The sequence below is a fragment of the Arvicanthis niloticus genome, chromosome 24 (genome assembly GCF_011762505.2).
Source record: "Arvicanthis niloticus isolate mArvNil1 chromosome 24, mArvNil1.pat.X, whole genome shotgun sequence".
Classification (NCBI taxonomy): Eukaryota; Metazoa; Chordata; class Mammalia; order Rodentia; family Muridae; genus Arvicanthis; species Arvicanthis niloticus.
The window spans coordinates 19,936,787-19,955,269 of NC_133432.1; the positions used below are offsets into that span (position 1 = coordinate 19,936,787).

Sequence of the window (18,483 nt, forward strand, 5' to 3'; positions counted from 1 at the left end):
CACCACCGCCCGGCGACCAAGGCAACTCTTAAAAGAACAACATTTAATTGGGGCTGGCTTACAGGTTCAGAGGATCAGCCCATTATCAAGGCAGGAGCATGGCAGTGTCCAGGCAGCATGGTGCAGGAGGAGCTGAGAGTTCTACGCCTTCATTTGAAGGCTGCTAGCAGAATACTGACTTTCAGGCAGCTAGGATGAGGGTCCTAAAGCCCACAGCCACAGTGACACACCTACTCCAACAGGGCCACACCTAATAATGCCACTCCCTGGGCCAGTCATATACAAACCATCATAGGTACAATAGAAAGTTGATGGCTTAGTTCCTGTTACAGGATTTAACAGCTGTGTAAACATCACTAAGCTGTTTAATAGTTACCATGAACCCACAGGCAGTTAAGGGAGGCTTGTTCTGTTCCCACAGTTCTTCAGTATCATGGTTTGAGAGGCCCCTGAATACAGTGCCTGTGGCTCGTACAAGTGCCTGTGGCTGTTTGAGTCCTTGGCTGAGAGTCTCCTTTGCCTTTTCCCCATCTGTCTCACTGTCAGGTGTGGCTTTGGGCCTTCATTGGGTAGACAGTAAAACTGTAGCATGGTATTGGCAGTGGACTGGATACATACAGCCTTTGGCAGTGGGGAACCTGAGAGGGCAGTGTTGGTAGCAGCAGTTCTGGTTGGCAACTAAGCATAGGTGGTGGATTGCTTATGTGGATGGGTGTTGCTGTGGCAGCTGAGGGTGGGAGACCTTGAGCTCGAAGGCTGGGTCAGAGGTGGGTAAAGAGGCATGTGCTCTCGCCGCTCTTGGTTCACACAGAGCTCTTGGTTCACATGAGCAGTTGGGTAGAACATAGTGGACACAAGGCAGCTGGGGTCACTGCCTGCTTCCTGCTGCTTCCCTCCCAGTCCTCGTGCCTGTGAGCCTGTAGACCCAGGCTCTTCAGATGATCTTACCTTACCTTGGATTTTAGAGGGGGTTGGGTTGTTTGTTTGTTTGTTTGCTTGCTTTGGTTTTGGGTTTTTGTTTCTCTGTGGAGCCTTGGCTGTCCTGGAACTCACTCTGTAGACCAGGCTGGCCTCAAACTCTCAGAGATCGCCCACCTCTGCCTCCTGAGTGCTGGGATTAAACATTTGCCCCACTACTCCTTTGGGTTTTGTTTGTTTGTTTGTTTGTTTTTCAGAGCTGAGGACCAAACCTAGGGCCTTGCACTTGCCAGGCAAGCGCTCTACCACTGAGCTAAATCCCCAACCCCTTTTGTTTTTGCTTTAATGCTACCTTTATGAATGTGTCTTTCTTCTCCAAAGGAAGAAAAACAGAAAACCTGGCTGTCTCTTTCCCAGATATCTAAAACCCTGTGTCCTTCTGTGAGTCCCACATATGAGCTAGCCACCTGTTCTGGCTGCAGTGTTGCCCTGTGAAACCTTGTAAGGCGAAGTGCAGGCTCCTTTGTTCAGCCCATCTATTCACTCCCTTCTCAGTCCCAAGACACTAGAGATGGCAGACGTGGGTGCTGCACCTAGTGTCATGAGTCTTGAACTGTGAAGGATGTCTTCTAGGTGCTCATGGACTTAAGGGCTTCCTTGGGGGTTAGCACTGCATTTTACTGCATTCTGCAACCCACCACTGGTCAGGCCTAGGAGCCCAGAAACTCTGCTGCTTAGCTGGCCTGTTAGGACATGTTCCAGAATATACTGGGCAGTGGGAAAGGAGAGACAGGGCTTGTTAGGTGTTGTATGTAACATTAAGTCTTTAATGGGATAGTAGGCACTTCTGTGGCCATGCTGTGCCCTAGGCCTGTGCCCGTACGTCTGTGCTTGTTTGTATTCCTATCTGGTAATCCAACTCATGTGACGTAGAAGAAACCCTGAGCTTTCCTGACTGTTGTCCATTCATCTGTGAAAAAGAAGGGGCCCTCATCCCCACCTGTGGGTGCTGCTTTAGCATCAGGTCCTGTATCAGTGTGAGATTCTCCAGATGATTTTCACATGCTGCCGAAGTTCTGTCTCCCTATCCTTTGTGCCACAGTGTTCTGAAGCTTGGTTTGGGAGAACTTCTTTCCACTCCCAGTTGATGGGAGACAGTGGCCACATTTCCTGGTAGTTTTTCCATGATTGTATCTGTCTGTTTGTCTGTCCTGTGACTTATCTGGCATTTATTGACCTATGGGCAAAACGTTTCTTTTCTTTCTCACTGGGAAGACTCACAGACTCCTTCCTACTTACCACCTTCCTCCTAACCTGTCCATTCCTGTTCTTCTGTCCAGAACTTCTCATAGCTCTTGGGAAATCTATCCTTGAGCTTCCTGTCCTGTGGCTGTCACTGTCCCACTGCCCAATTTAGGGCCCAGCTAATGGAGTTTCCAGGGAGAAGGCTCTCAACATAGGACTTAGGCATAGATGAGACCAGAACATTTCCCTTCTTCCATGTAGTCTTTGTGATATGCATACATAACAGGTTGTGGATTTGAGTTTTTTGCTTGTTTGCAGGTGGAGGGGAGTTGTTTGGTTGTTTGTTTGGGCTTGTATGTGATTATTTAGTGCCAGAGTTCAAACCCAGAGCCTTGTGGGTACTAAACATGTGCTCTGCCATTAAGTTGTACCCCAGTCCTTATAGCTATTGTTGATGTTGTTTTGTTTTTTTGTTTTATTTTTTTGTAGCATTGTTGTTTTGTTCTGTTTTTGAAATAGGGTTTTAATATATGGCCTTGGCTAGCCTGGAATTCATAGTGCTCTCCCTGCCTCTGCATTTTGAGTGCTGGAATCAAAAGCCACTATGCCAGGCTTACTAAGTATATTCTTAAAATAGTATTCTGTAGTGCTGGAATGGTAGTGATGGTTTTAAATGAAAGAGAATGTGTGATTTGCATAGTAAAGATGCAAAGAATGTTGCCTTAGTCTCTGATCCTGGGATTAAGTTCCCTGACAGAAGCAACCCTAAGTGGGAAAGTGCTTAATTCTCACACAGTTCTAGGACCAGTCTATCCTGGCAGGGAAGGCAAGAGGGCAGGAGCTTGAAGCAGCTGTTCACATTGCATCTGTAATCAGGAACAAAGAGGGATGAGTGTATGCTACTATTCAGCTCTGCTTCTCTACTTACAGTCCAAGCTCCAAGCCAAGGTGTGGTGCCGCCCACAGTGGGCAGGTCTCCCCTCCTCTGTTAACAGTAATCAAGATTATCCTCAGTAGGTATGCTCAAAGGTCCATCTCTCAGATGATATTAGATTCTGTCAAGTTGACAGTTAGAATTGACCACTATAAATGGCTTTCTCCAGGAGAAATAGGGTTTTTTTATATTTTATTATCCTGGTAGTAGGTCATGAGGAATGTTTACATGATGCTTTGGGGCTAGCAGGTTGTCTCAGTAGGTGAAGCACTTGCCGTCAAGCCTGACAACCTGAGTTTTACTCCTGGGACCCATGTGGTAGAAGAGAACTGACTCCTGCAGTTTGTCTTCTGACCTCCACTAGAACACCCACACACATACAGAAAATGAAGTATGAAGAAAAAGACCAAAACAAAACCAGAAACTAAGATGCTTTGTTTTTGTGCAGTGATCGGTGCTGTGTTAGAGCTACTGTAGTCACAGTGTTATAGCAGCTGCATTTAAGACACTGAACCAGCACGTTGACCTGGTCCACCAAGAGCCGGTGTGGTGTAGTCATGCCTACCTCTGTGGGTCGTGCTGCAGTGATCCTTGATCCTTGACAAGTTTATAGAATGGTCTTTTGCGAGTGAATCCTTGTTAAGCCAGAGCTGGTGAAAGTCTGCGTCAGGGCCTATGTCCCAGTGCACACTGGGTTTCCTTTAACATGGAACCTAGTTTATTCAGGAGCCAAATAACTTTAAAACTATAGACATTGCTCTTCTTTTCAAAAAATGCATTATTACAATTCATTTGTTTGGTGGAGGGGGGGACACCGTGCACCACTGTATCTATGTGGAGGTCAGAGGACAGCTTACGGGGTCACCTCTTCCACTTCTTCCAAGGATTGAGCTCAGGGTATGAGGCTTAGCAGCAGACATCTTCACCCATAAGCCATCTTGCTGGTCTTGACATTTCTTCTTTTTAAAGTGAGGAGGACATTATTAATTAGCCACTAAATTTCAGAAATTAAGCCACTTTTATTTTATAAAGGATGAGGTCTGAGGTTGCATAAATATTTTTTTCCATGTAACTTTCTAGTGTAAACTCTCTTTGTTGATATTAAAAATATTGTACATTTGCTTATTTGGAGACATTGTGGGCACATATGAGCCACAATACACAAATGGAGGTTAGAGGTCAGCTCTCAGGAGTGACCTCTCTCCTTTCACCGTATAGATTTTGGTAATTGAATTCAGGTTGTCAGACCTGGTGATAAGTGTATTTACCTGCTCAGCCATCTTGATAGCCTTGAAATATCTTATTCTTAAATTGGAACAGTAAAACCAAGCTGTTTTATTTTATTAAATCACATAACTTATTTGCATGTGCATGCCTGTGGGTGTTGCATACATAGACTGATCACATGACTTTTTCCCTAGCCACCAACAGCCAAAATGCATGCCATCATCGAGCGCACGGCCAACTTCGTATGCAAGCAGGGAGCACAGTTCGAGATCATGCTGAAGGCCAAGCAAGCACGAAACTCGCAGTTCGACTTCCTGCGGTTTGATCACTACCTCAACCCCTACTACAAATTCATCCAGAAAGCCATGAAGGAAGGACGGTACACGGTGCTAGCTGAGAGCAAGAGTGAGGAGAAGAAAAGTACGTGGGCCTGTCTCAGGGTGGGGAGGGCGGTGCGAAAGTGTGAAGGTCCCATTCTCAGGAGCAAGACTGAAACCCAAACTTGAGTTCTTGTCTGCTGCTGCTGAGCTCTGTTGGCCCGTCAGTCTCCATCCTCAGTCCGTACTGTCCAGACGGTTGGAATATGTTAAATATTGGTGAGACAAGTGGTCATCCTGGCTACAAATGGTTCCTCTCTTTTGGCTGCTTAACAGTTTACAGAGGAGACTGTTTCACTCTGGTGTAAATGCCTGCACCACAGTGCATTGGACAGTGCGTAGGACATGTTTGCTTTCATGAATCAAGGGGTTTGCCCATTTGGAAAGAAAAAACTCCCATTATAGCTTTCCAGTCAATGCCAAAGGGAGGCTGGGAAGTGAAGTGGAAGGAGGCACTCCCTTCTCTGGCTTTTTTCTGAACAACTTGTAGAACCATGAGAAACATTACCCCATGGGCTTTGTGTACAGATACCCAAGGGGAACAAATTGATGTATGCTCTCTGCCCTTGTTGGCCTTTAAGTTTTTCCACAACTCATTTGTATTCATTCCCTTCCCTCCCCTCTCCCCTTACCCTCCCCTCCCCCTATGTAGATTCCCCCACTGCTTCAAACTTACACCCAGCTCTCTGACTGTGCTGGGAATAAAAGCCTGTGCTGCCACACCCAGCCCGTGTTGCTATTTAATATTTACTTATTTGTATTGTATGTGGGCCTGTTCTCACCATGGCATACATGTGGGGTCAGAGGATAATCTGCAGGAGTCATTTGTCTGCTTTTACCAAGTGGATTCTGGGGATAAAACTCACTGGCTCCCAAAGTCAGTCAGTCTGTCTGTTTGCTTAAGATTTATTTTTTATCTGGCAGACAGTAATGATGCACACCTTTAATCCTAGCACTTGGGAGGCAGAGGCAAGAGGATCTCTTAGTTCAAGTCCAGCCTGGTCTGAAGAGTGAGTTCTATCTAGGACATCCAGGGCTACACAGAAACCTTGTTTCAGAAGGAGAAAAACCTATATATTTACATGTATGTGTTTGTGTCTTTTTGAGTTTATGCCACATCTGTTTGAGTACCTGTGGAAGCCAAGGTTTTGAGTCCCCTGGAGCCAGAGTTACAGTCAGTTTTGAGGTCCCAGTATAGGTTCTCTGGAAGAACAACTAATATTCTTAACTCCTGAGCCATCTTTCTAGCCCCATGTTTATTTTGATCTTTGAAACTGTGGCTAATGAACCCCAGGCTAGCCTTGAACTCTGATCCTTTTGCTTCCACTTCCCAAGTGCTAGGATTAGTTACAAGTACCTGCCACTAAGCAGAATCTCTTTAAATATGATCTTGAGGAGCACATTTATAGAATATAGTGGTAATTTAATACATGTTAACAATTAAACCAAAATGAAGAATTTTGAGAGGTAGAGTTTCAGGCTAGCCCAGAGACTTATGTCTCTCCTCCTGCCTGTGCCTCTCAAATGCTGGGATTGCAAGTATGTGCCATCAAACCTGATAGTCAATGTCTTGAATTCAATTCCAGAGTCTGGGCCAACCTCCGACAATGAAGAGGAAGATGATGAGGAAGATGGGAGTTACCTGCACCCGTCTCTCTTTGCTTCCAAGAAGAGCAGCCGCCTGGAAGAGCTGATGAAGGTCTTTATCTCCTCCCTCACTGGGCTGTGTTTACAATGTCATGAAATTGCTGTTCCTTTAGTTTGAAAACACAAAGCCTGCCATTTCCTGTGGTGCAGCTGTATCTTTTTTTATCACCGAGGTGTCTGCATTTCTCTGTCCTATGTGGTAATGAAGCGTTTGTTTTCCTACGTGCCTACATTACAGGTCTGCGAGCAAACAATTGCTGTTTTATGATATAAATAGTGTCGGTGAAGATTTGGAAGCTGTTTTGTTGTGTGGATTGGAATTGAGTAGGATTGGATTTTCTAGGTTTTAAAATGTCTGCTTCCTGAAGCCTTGGTTCCCTTCATAGAGAGTTCCTAAATGTGTGCTTCCCTCCAGCCCTCCTCTCATCTTTAAGAGACTGCCATTTGTGATGTAGAAGACAGAATCTGTGAGGTTCTCCACAGTCACACAGTCTGGTGGATGCCTGGGAGGAATGTCTCTTGATTAAGGGGAGGGGGAGAGCTGTTGATGAGAAGCCCCACTAAGGAAGGAGAGAGTTTGAAGTTTGTGTGAGTTGCTGTCTGGTCTTGATGCTCCCTCCGCTCTTTGCATAGAAGTTGTTATGGAGATGAAACCCGCTTAGTTCCTTTGGTACTCACAGCCAGGTGGAGCACTTGGCCCCAAGTGGACAGGACCTCTGTGTGTGTCCCCAGCTTAAATAACAGTGGCTCTTGGCAAGAAGGTTGTGTTTGGGTGTATGCTCTCATGGGTGGTGGCATGTTCAGGGGAGGGATTGAGGATGGTGGTTTTCAGAGGTGCAAGGAGGAGAGTTACAGGAGCCATACTGGAGCCAGTAGGCCAGCATTGAGCAGGCAGGATCAAGGCAAGTGTGCTTGTGGGAGTACTCTTGTGCTCAGGCGTGGTTCTGACTTTGGACTCATGCATGCATGCAGTTCTGCCTCCATGGCCTCCCGGCTCCTGTTGTTTTCTTCTGGGTGTTTTCTTCTGCAGTGGCAGCTTTCACTGTATCTGAGGTTTTCTTAAGGCATGCCCACAGTACTGTAAGGTTGAGTCTCTTCTCAACAGCAAAGTTGTGCATGGTTCAGAACGTAGAAATGCTAAGGCCATGTGTCTTCTCTGTCCTTAGCCCTTGAAGGTGGTGGACCCGGATCACCCTCTAGCAGCCCTTGTCCGTAAAGCACAGGCTGACAGCTCAGCTCCAGCCCCACCCACTGCAGATGGCACACCTGCTCAGCCCTCCCAGGTGGAGTACACGGCCGACTGTGAGTACCCAGAGTGCCCTGTTATGTGTCCAGCTCGCAGCCCCACATCTCATGTGCTATCACTCCCCAGACCTCTGTGGTACAGGAGGGAGGGAGGCACTCATGGTTGAGTGCCTGTGGCTCTGCATTCCTGAAAGGAAGAGTCAGGCAAGGGCAGAAGAGTAAGCAGCAGCCAACCCCACTTCCCAAAGCCACAGTGACACCTCCTTCAGCTCAAGATTGGCTAGAGCAGCAGAGCCTGTGAAGTGGCACCTATGGCTCAAAACCTTGCTGTGCTGAACAAAGCTCAGACCCGTAAGACTGGCAAGAGCAGAAACTGGGAAGACAGCACAGTGTTGTCTGTGCTATAGAGTTGTTTGGTGCTCCAATAATGCCCTGGTATCAGCACAGGATTAGGCAGACAGTTTTGTTGAAAACAGCAAGCAGGGATGAGGAAAAAGTGGGGTCACTTGTTACGATTGCTGTGCATGGACAGTCAATCCTGTTTCTACAGGGCTTGATTTCAGTGATACCACTTGCCCCCAACAGATAGGAAAACCCAAGGTTTTTCTCACAGCCTTGAGAATCCTGCCTGGAGAGCTTGTAATATAGTGTAAATGCTATGCTATGTTAATAGTTGTTAATGTTGTATTGCTCCAAGGTGTTGTGATAAGGAAAAATTCGTGCCTGTTTGATACAAATATACTGTTTTCTTTTTGTATTTTGAATCCAAGCTGCTTGAATAGTGGTTGTGGGACCCAAGAATGGAGAGAGTTGGCGGTAACATGCAGGGGATTTTGTTTCTTTGGAATCTTACGATAGCTGCTCTCTTGTCTTTCTAAGCATTGAAGGGGAGCACTCTGGACAGTGATCAGAACATCTGTCCCAGGTTCAGTGTCAGGCCTCACTGCTGTTCTGAGGCTAAGCATCGTGGGAGTGTGGTGTGAAAGAGGAACCTTCAGCAAAGAAGGGTCAGCCTGGGCTGTGGTGCCCTGCTGCAGATTGTATTCCTCACGTGAAGTGAGACGCCTGCAGGGTGGGCTCTTGTACTGAAGAGGGAGCTACCATATTGAGAATGAACAGTCTGTATATATGCTAGCTCCTCTGCACTTCTGTCTCCACACAGGCCTTTAGAATCTCAGCATTCAGGAGACAGAGGCAGGTAGATGTCTGAGTTTAAGGAGAAACTGGGTTACCATACCGAGACCTCATCTTTAAAAATCGATTTCTGAGTGGACCTTGTGAGCATATCCTAGAAAAAAACTGGGCTGGAACATAGACCATTTCTTGAAATGATGAAGTGGATCATGCTGCGGGCTACATGTTCTACATCCTGCTGCATGTCCGACAGCAGCAGTCATCCCTGCAGCATTTTGGAGGTTCCTGCTGGCACATGTGCATGCTTGGGAACAGGTGCAGAGCCTGCCTGTCCCATGCCCTGTGTAGCCCCAGGGCAAGCTCATGAAGGACCTAATCAGTGCAGCAGGAGGCTCTGCCAAGCAGTCTGGTTGTACTGCAGAGAGGGAATGGTGTGCTGGCACCCACCCCACCTCATGGATGCCTGTTTTCCTGCTTTTCTGGGTTTTAAGTGTGTATTCATAGAGTCAGGGAGGTAGATGTGTATGTGTTTGTTTTTGTGTGCGTGTGCACATGTGCGCGTGCGTGTGTGTGTGTGTGTGTGTGTGTGTGTGTGTGTGTGTGTGTGTGTTTGAAACTGTGTGTACATGTGTGGATGTTGGGTTCCTTCCTGGATTGGATTATTCTCTGCCTTACTGTTTTTGAGACAGGATTGCTCACTGATTTAACTAGACTGATTGGCCAGCAAGCCACAGGGATCCTGCATTTACCTCCCAGGCACAAGTCACAGCACCCAGCTTGTACATGGGCCCTAGGCATCCAAAGGCAGACCTTCATGTTTGCACAGCAAGCACTTCACAGGCTGAGCCATCCAGCTTGTTCATCCCTGCAGTTCTGTTCCAAGACTCAGATGCGTTGTATATTCATGTTCCTGTATCCTTTTATAGCCATAGAAGAGAGCAGTAGAAATTGGGACTAGTGAAACTCACTCCATCATTAAAGGGAACAGTTACACACAGAGGTCAGATGTGGTACACTGTGCCAAGACCCTGTGGCCAAAGCAGGATGGTGGAGCAGGCTGACTCATCACAGCCCTGTGGTGACTCATGATGTGCAGTCCAGTGAGAAGAGTGGCCTGAGGCAAACTTTGCCAGTATGGGATATCAGATGATCATGCAGATTCAAGACAGGGCCCTAGGACCCCACAGTCCTTCCTGTGGCTCTGAGGAAATCCCAGGCTTGCTGTGTTCTACTTGAGGGCTAGTCCTGCTCTCACTGCCCTTGACCAAAGAGGACATCAGGCCTTGATGAACTGTCCTGACATAAGGAAGAGTGGGTTGTTTAGATCCCTGGAGGTGGTGAGAACAAACAGATATCATAGGGTTGGTGGATTTCAGATATGCTCCTTTTATCAGCTACAAGGACCACAGCCCTCAGAGCCACACAGCCCCGTACCCAGGATCAAGAAATCACTGGGTACAACAGGTGGACTCTGGTTTTACAGTAGAGCCAGGCTGGTGGCTAGAGCTTAGAATCAAGGTCTCAGTAAAACTGCCTAAAATGTAACCGAAAAGTCCCAGCATCCTTGGCTGTGGGTCTGCTGCAGTTAGGAACAGTCTTGGTCTCTCCAGGGCTCCAGTTCTGCCAGGTACCTTCCTGGAACGCTTGCCTCCTCCGTACTTTGTCTCTGTGGGTACTGCTTCAGCTTGTTTCTCCTGTCGTATGGCTAGGTAGGCTGTTAGGGTTGCTTGAGTCCAGATCTCCGGCAAAGGCTTTGTCACCTGCTCTGAAGTGGCCAGAATATGAATTTTTTGGTGTTTCTTTGGCCCATTGCTGGTCATTTGGAACAGCACTGGCTCTGCTCAATTGGGTGGAACTTGGTTTGTAGCCAACCATTAGGACAGCACTTAAATACAGCCAAATAGTGGAAAACTAATTGTGGCTGTTGATTTTAGTTCCTTTGTGGTAAATCCATCCACATAGAGGGATTAAATTGCTTAAGTGTTAACAGAGAAAACTGCTGGGTCCTGTACAGAGTGTCGCCAGCCCTTCTCCCACTGTTCTTTTTATTTCCAACATCTCTTTGTTTTCTTATTACTGTGTGTGTATGACAGAGTGGCGCATGTGGGCTCGGTGCTCTTCTACCTTTACTAGGGTCTGGGGATAGAACTCAGGTGACCAAGCCTGCACAGCAAGTGCTTTGCCCACCAGCCCTCAGAGCTTATGGCTGTCAAGTGGGTTTTACTGTTAACCCTTCTCAGTTGGGTGATTGTAATGTTGAGAACCTTGCTTATAGCAGTGGCCTATGGCTTATCCCAGTTTGTATCAAGGTTAAATTTAGCAGATTCTTTGGAGTTCCTTCTTCACCACAATGTTCCAGAGAGGGGTGGAATGACACTTGGAGAGAGACTCGTGCATATGTGTGAATGATCACCATCATTCGATAACCTTGCTCCTGCCTTGGCAAGTGTCCCCCAAGCCTTACTACTTAGCCGACAGGACAAGAGCAGGGAGCGCCTGTGACTGTGGGGCTTGGGTAGCAATGTAAGGACTCGACACAGAGTGAGTGTGCCTGGTTTCTGTTGCAGCTTGTCTGGCTGATAGAGAGGTCGGCACAGAGGATTGTTAACATGAAAGATGTACAAGGCTTCTGTAGTCAGAGGGACAGAGAAGGTCATGATGCTTCTCTAGGCCCATATATGCCCTGCTTTCCCACTTTGTGTTTGTTGTACTGGTGTGTTAAACAGCCATGTGTCTGTACCTATGGATCCCACGTAGATAAAGGTCAGACCGGACCTGCTCCTGTGCCCTCTTGCTTTACTCTAGGAATGCACACACAGGGCTCTCGGTTACTATTGAGTGACTGAAAACGTAAAGAAGCCTGAAGATTGGGATCAGCAGTTAAGAGCACATACTACCCTTGTAGAGGATCTGAGTTTAGTTCCCAGCATGCATGTCAACAGGGTGTAACTCAGCTGCACGGGAGCTGGCACCCTCTTCTGACCTTTGCAGTCACAAACACACATAGCAACACACATACATACACACAGAAATAAGCCTCATGGCTTGTACCTCTAATTTCAGCACCTGGAAGACAGACAGGTGAATCTCTGAGTTCAAAGCCTACCTGGCATACACAGTTCCAGGCCAGACAGGTGCTGCACCGTGAGACCCTGTCTGCATGAGTTGCCATACTTCTGCAGGCCTTGGTTTTCCCATTTGTACATACAGAATGGTAATTTATTATATTCTGAATGAAACATTGAAAATAGTTATTTCTATTATATCTTAAGATTTCACATTGCAATGGTCAAGTAATACCTGTGGTGATTTGTGGAGGTCTTGTCTTGTATTGTCTTTCTTTTTTTCCTTTTCCTACTTAAAAAGTTCCCTGGTTATCTAAACAACAGTAAGGCAGAATATGAGAAATTTGAAAAGAAGTCTATTACAGGAGACATAATGAAATGGGCCTTTGCTATTGGAAGCCTATGAAATAGTTGATACCTTAACAACACAAATGTGTAGTGAAAACAGGTCTGCAGATGGTAGTGTGGATCTGATACCAGACTTCAGAGAGCAGAGCCACTGTCACCGGGCTGCCCAGCCCTGCCTGCTGGGCTTGCTCTGTATCTTTTTAATACACGCGCACATACTCACGCACTGTGAGCACATGCTTACGCCACAGCACACATGTGGCAGTGGGAGAGCAATTGAGTGGAGTTGCTTCATCTTCCTGGGTTCTGGGACCAGACTCTGATTGCCAGGCTTGCAGGGAGGGAGGGCGAGCTGGTGGCCGAGGAAGCAAGCACCTTTCCCATGTCACTGGCCCACCGTCTTTTCTTTTAAAGAGCTCGTATGTGCTCTTCTCCACCCTTTCAACTCTGGGCTCCAGCAAAGCATGTCCCCCACCTTCGTCATCACCATCCCACTCAGGCTTTCTGTCGTGGGAAGCAGGCATCCAATGTTGCGGCCCTGCAGTGTAGGCTTTTTATTTTGTTATTTGGAACCTCAACGGTTTCTTTTCCTCCTGTAATTGCACAGTAGCTTTTTAAAGCACTTGGCTTTTTATCCAATTTTTCCAAAGCATTCAACTTTAAATTCACAGAAACAGCAATTCTCTTCTTATTTAAATTGTGTATTGGCATAAAATTTAACCAGATACATAATTACAGTAACTTTAACTGAAAGGAAATTGTTTAAGAGAAAATCTGATAAAAAGCAAAAATCTCAACCTTCCAGAGAGGAGCCCAGTGTGCCTGGTGTGTCATGCACAGGCTCCTGAGTCAGGAGGAATCACTGCCCCTCATGGAGCTCCTACAGGCTTAGCACAGAGAGCCCCGCACTATCTGGCTCTACAGAGGGAAGTGCAGAGGAGAGCCTGAAAGTGGGCACAACCAGGGGTCAAGAGCCGTGTCTGGAAAACAGAGCCAGCTAGAGCCCTGTGGCTGTCCACCAGCTGACTTCTGAGTTTGAGGCCTGGATGGGGTGACTCTCCTAAGGAAAGACTGTGGCAGGAGAAAGGACTTCTACTTTAAGCCAGTTGTCAACACTTGATTATGTCTACTAATGCTTTTTTGTTTTTAATGAAATTGTTAAGGAAATGGGGGGGAATGTTTAATGTATAAATAAGTTTCACAGTTAGATGGGAAATAAGTGACGGTCTCCTCAGAGCCACCTCAGATGGCTTTCCTAGGAAGGCTCCACAGTGCATCAGGGCATAGTTGGGTTGGAGGCCATAGAAATGTCATATACACAGTCGTGGGCATCATAACCAAAGGGACTGAATGGAGAAAAAGACATCACTGCAGCAAAGAGGAAACTGACAGGCAGTGGTTTTATCAGTGAGATTATGGGGGTAAGCAGGCAGTGTGAATGGCATTAGGTGTAAGATTCTAACATGCACATCCAAAGCATATCCCGTTAGTCTCCCCGGATACCCATTCTCAGTAAGACTTCAGTAGTAGCCAAAGGCTGAGGGGCCTCTCTTTACTGGAGCGTAGCGGCAGCTACATGGGTATTTTGCTCCCCTGCCTGCCTCCTGAGCGCTAGAGCTTGAGTAGAGCTGTCTGCACTGTTGGGGGCCCATAGAGTGTGTGGCTTTTGAGAAAGGAGAGATGTGGGGGGCCGGGGGGAGGCAAGCATGAGGTGAGGTGGAAGGGATGTCTGTGTAGGTGACAGAAGATGCACAGTGTCATTGAGAACTGGGAGAAGGAAGCTAGGAGGAGTGGTGGTGGTTTACCTGCCTCTTTGAGCAGCTCCTTGCCTACAGACATGCAGATTTTTGTTTTGTTTTGTGAGGCATGTAACCCAAGCTTTCCTCAAACTCAGCCTTGTAGCCAAGGATGACCTTAAACTTCCTGCTCTCCTGCCTTCATCTCCACAAGCTAGGATTGCTGACATGCCCTGTCACACCTGGTCCGAGGTGGTGCTGGTGACAAGCCTAGGGCTTCATGCATTTTAGAAAAAAAAGCTGTACCACTGAGCTGTATGCCAGCCTCCTCAAGTGTTCAGGTATCTCTAGGGTTCCACTACCGCATGAGTGTTCATGTATCTCTAGGGTTCCACTACCGAGTGAGTGTTCAGGTATCTCTAGGGTTCCACTACTGAGTGAGTTTTTCACAGCTCACATTCACATTCCACAGTTTCATGTTCATGTGCAACTTTACTTTGCCTCCACAACCAGCTGCTGTCCAGGCACATGGCCCCGTAGGTCTCTGCTCGCAAAGCTAGTGCTTCTTTTTTCCTTTTGTGTGTATTCAGGAGCTCGGGATATACCCGGCTCCTGTGGCTGCCTTTTCATAATTTTCCCAGGTTTGGGCAGCCTGGGAAAAAGAACATCTTATTTATTATTTTATAAAATTTCTTCTAGAAGCGCTTTTAAATGAAGATGTATGAAATTAACAATTTCTTTTATTTCTTAACTGATGGTGAACCATTTCTCAAGCCCTATTTTATATTACTTGGCTACTTAGCAATAAACCCTCATAGAAGAGTATAATTAAATTATGTAAGAGGAATTAATGCTGAAATATTGTCCACTGTCAGAGCCAACAATGCTTTGTGCAATGTTCTATAAATAAAGTTAAAGTATTCCTTGTGACTAAGTTTTCTGTGTGTGCACACACACGATTGCATGTGAGCAAGGGTAGATGTGTGCCACAGTGTTCTTGTGGAAGGTCAGAAGACAATTGTGTGGGGTCAGTTCTTCCTTCTCCCTTGGCATGGGTTCTCAGAATCAACCTGAGTGCATCAGGCCTGTGCACAAGCAGTTCTACCTGCTAAGCCATTTCCCGAGCCCTATTCTAGTTTACATGTTGTTACTATATTTTTACATTTTATCTTATATGTGTTATCATATGTGCAATGTAGTACATGCAGGACGTTCCAAGGATAACCTGCAGTAGTCAATTCTGCCCTTCTATCATGTGGGTCCCAGGAATCAAATTCAGTTGTCAGGCTTGGCAGCAAGCCCCTCTACCCAGTCAGGCATGTCACTGGTCCCTGTCCCAGTGTTTAACAGGTGGGTTGCTATGATTGTGGCATTTTCTTTTGTAGTGTAGTTGTTAGTCAAGGGAGGTAGGAAGAAGCAAGGAAGGCACAGCATTTCTTGGCTTTTGTGTGCTTCCTTAAGGAGGCTCAAGCCCATGGAACTACCTCACCTCAGAGGAGAGGGACGACCTGCAGCTGCACAGCAAAACCTAAGCAGCGTGGTTATGGTAGGAAGATTTTACTGAAGCTCAGTCAGACCCTGTAATCCAGACTCAGTGCTGAGCTGTAGGTGTAGCTGTTCACCACTCAAGAAGCCCGCCCTGAAAGGTCTCCTTCTAGTTCTGAGTAAAGATCCAGAGGTCGGGGATGGAGCTTAGAGGGAGGCAGCACTTGCAGGGTAGGCATAGGACCCTGGCTTCAGCCCCAGCCCCAGTAAGAACAGGAGGTGTTTCCATGGTTTTGTGTGAGATCGAATGCGTTCCTGGGAATTTTTTAAATTAATTTCCTTCCCAAGGCTTTTTAATAGCTCAGTGGTGCAGCCCTTGCCTGGCATGTCCCAAGGCTCTGAGATCACTTTCCCTTTGCTCACCCCTGATTCCTGGTTTTTGTTAGGAGTATTAGCTTCATGTGAGGAGAGCGTATGAGGAATGTGTGTGTTCTGTCTGTAACTGTAATTCCTGCTTGCATAATCTCACTTTTGTGGCTGACCAGATTGTTTTTCCCTGCACAGTATCTCCAGTTGAGGTCCATATGTGGTTCATCTTTTGAACATTTTGAGTCTTATAAGCTAGTTTTCTTCAAGGGCTCTTCAGAGGTTTAAGTGAGAAACAGATACTCACTGGTAACTGATTGAGGGTACCTGGTAACTGCTGTCCTCAGAGTACACAGGAAGTAGAGGCAGGAAGCTCTTGTATTCAGAATCAGCTTGGCACATACATAGAGTGAGACTGTTTCAAAGGAAAGAAAAAAGCCAACCTTCATATCAAAGAAGACCATGTCTGGGTCTGGGTGCGAGGTTTTCAGATAACAGTTTCTGTCCCTCTTGTGAACCAGAGCCCAGTGTAATCCTTGACACTGCAGAGAATCCTGGGCTGGTGGGTACTGGCATTACTAGTTGACTGGTTTTTGTCTGCTGGGTCTGATGTTGTTCTCTTAAATTTTTGTATGTTTGAATGTGTTGGCTGCCTTTTGACGTAGCAACACAGCATCTACTGAGCCACATGCACCTACAGCATAGTGATTCAGCCCTGAATTCAGGAAAAGCCTTCAGCATCATCTTCCTGCCCACTAGCTGTGTGCTGTTTGCACTGGGTAAATGCCTCTACCTTCACTGTCAGTTGCAGTGTCAGTCTGCATTTCCCATGTGTACCTTCAGTAGGAAGCTGATGGTCCCTTGTTTGTCGGATACTTTCAGTCCCACTTTCTGGCTGTTGATCTGCGCCTCCTTTCCTTGTGAGTGTCCTGTTCCCTGGTTGTGGCTTGCCTCTCTTTGGCATCAGGTGATTATTTCTGTCTTCGTGATCCTGTTCATGCTGCATTGCTTCTGTGCTCGTGTTTCAGTCCTTTTTCTAAGCTGGACAGTGGGCTCAGGGCTAGAGCTTCTTAGAAGTCAGCCTCCAAACACATCACCACGAACAAGATAGTTGGACAATAATAATATTTTGGTATGAGTCAAGAGGTAGAAGCAGGAGTTCTACATGAAATGCTATCAGAGAAATAATACAGAATCTCTGTGTAGCCATCAGGATTTGAGAATCACGTATTTTCCATATTGTGAAATAAAATAATGATTTTCCTTGTTTTTTTTTTTTTTCTTTGAGTTGTTTAAATACATGAATAGTGCCTGGAGCCTGTTAAAAAACAGTTGACAAGCCCACACTGACCCTGCTTGACTGACAGTGCCTGATCCTCTCTGTTCACTTAGCTTCTGGCCTAGCTTGTTTCTGTTGCTGTGATAAGATATCCTGGAAAAATAAAACACCTGCAGAGGGAAAGGATTTGTGCGCTCACTGTTGCTGAGCACAGTCCATCACAGCAAGGAAGCCACAGTGGCCAGAGCTTAGAGCAGTTGATCACATCACACCTACCGTCCGGAACAGAGACAGCTATGCTAGGGAGTAAACAGTGCTGCCTATAAGAAACCCTAGCTCCAACAATAAGGTGGAAAGCAGCTAAGGAGGATGTCAACTGAGGAAGACACATGGTGTTCGATTCTGATTTCCACATATATGCATGTGCTCACCTGTGCTCCTGTACATTTTAACTTAGTTCAGAGAGGCTTTTCTGGGGGAAAATCTAATTCAACAAAAGAAAAGTTTGTTTTTAAACATGTGGATACTGCAGATGCATCTGGTGGCCCAGATGTGACCTTCATGAACTACTGCAGAAGTCATTTCAGTTCCCATTTTCAGGCTGGTGATGCCAAAACTAGTCTTTTCTTGAAGACACTTTTTTAAAAATTGTGTGTGTGTGAGAGAGAGAGAGTGATTGATTGATTGATTGATTGATTGATTGATTTTGTGGTTTTGTATATAGATGCATTTGTGTGAAGGCCAGAGGATTTTAGAAATGCCTACACAATCACCCCCTTTAAGACAGTGTTGCTAATAGCCTGGAGCTCATCAGTTAGGCTAGACAGCCTGGCCAGAGTCCCAGGGATCTGTCCTCCTGGTACCACTTTCCTAGCCCTGGGTTTATAAATATTCACCACCGCACTATGCATTTTTTCTATAGGTTCTGGGGCTTGAACACAGGTCCTCATGCTTATAGTGAAAGCACTTCATAACAGAGCCCTCTCCCTGGCCGTGGAGACATTTTGTGAGACTCTAGGTTGTTTGGAAGCCTCAACAGGGCAGATAAACTTGTGTGGCGAGTGATGTTCATTTTCTCGATATATCATAGTGTGTGTGCCCTATTAGCAGGCCTTGGCAATTGTCTGCTGTGATGGGATATCCTCGAGTCAGTGTGCTGAGCCGATCAGTTTCTTATGCACTTGCAGAGATGAGAAGGTCAGAGGCATTTCTCTATTTAAAAGCTGTAGACACTGTATAGTATAAGGAGTTTAGAGGCTATTTGACCTTATTTTTACCCTCTGCAGTAGAAGATTCTGTATCAGGAAGTACTGACTGTTTAAGACTAGGAAGGGATCTTTTGGCAATTCCTGAGAGTCAGGGATCTGAGTTCAGAGGATGAAGCAAGGAATCTAAAGAACTGAGCTGACTGCACAGAAAAGAGAAACTCGGGTGCTCAGCCCTGTTTTCCCCTCTACCACCTCTGAGACCCTGAAGG

The 18,483-nt window shown here is 46.3% G+C and overlaps 1 protein-coding gene across 7 annotated transcripts in view; it reads left to right on the forward strand.

Moving 5' to 3' along the window:
• Sfswap (splicing factor SWAP) overlaps positions 1-18,483 on the forward strand; it is a 70,077-nt gene that overhangs the window by 7,927 nt on the left and 43,667 nt on the right. For all 7 annotated transcript variants that reach the window (XM_076923000.1, XM_076922999.1, XM_076923001.1 and 4 more), the window contains 3 exons: positions 4,519-4,744; positions 6,288-6,400; positions 7,515-7,650. In XM_076923000.1, the coding sequence (XP_076779115.1) occupies positions 4,519-4,744; positions 6,288-6,400; positions 7,515-7,650 (475 nt within the window). The remainder of the gene's footprint in view (positions 1-4,518; positions 4,745-6,287; positions 6,401-7,514; positions 7,651-18,483) is intronic.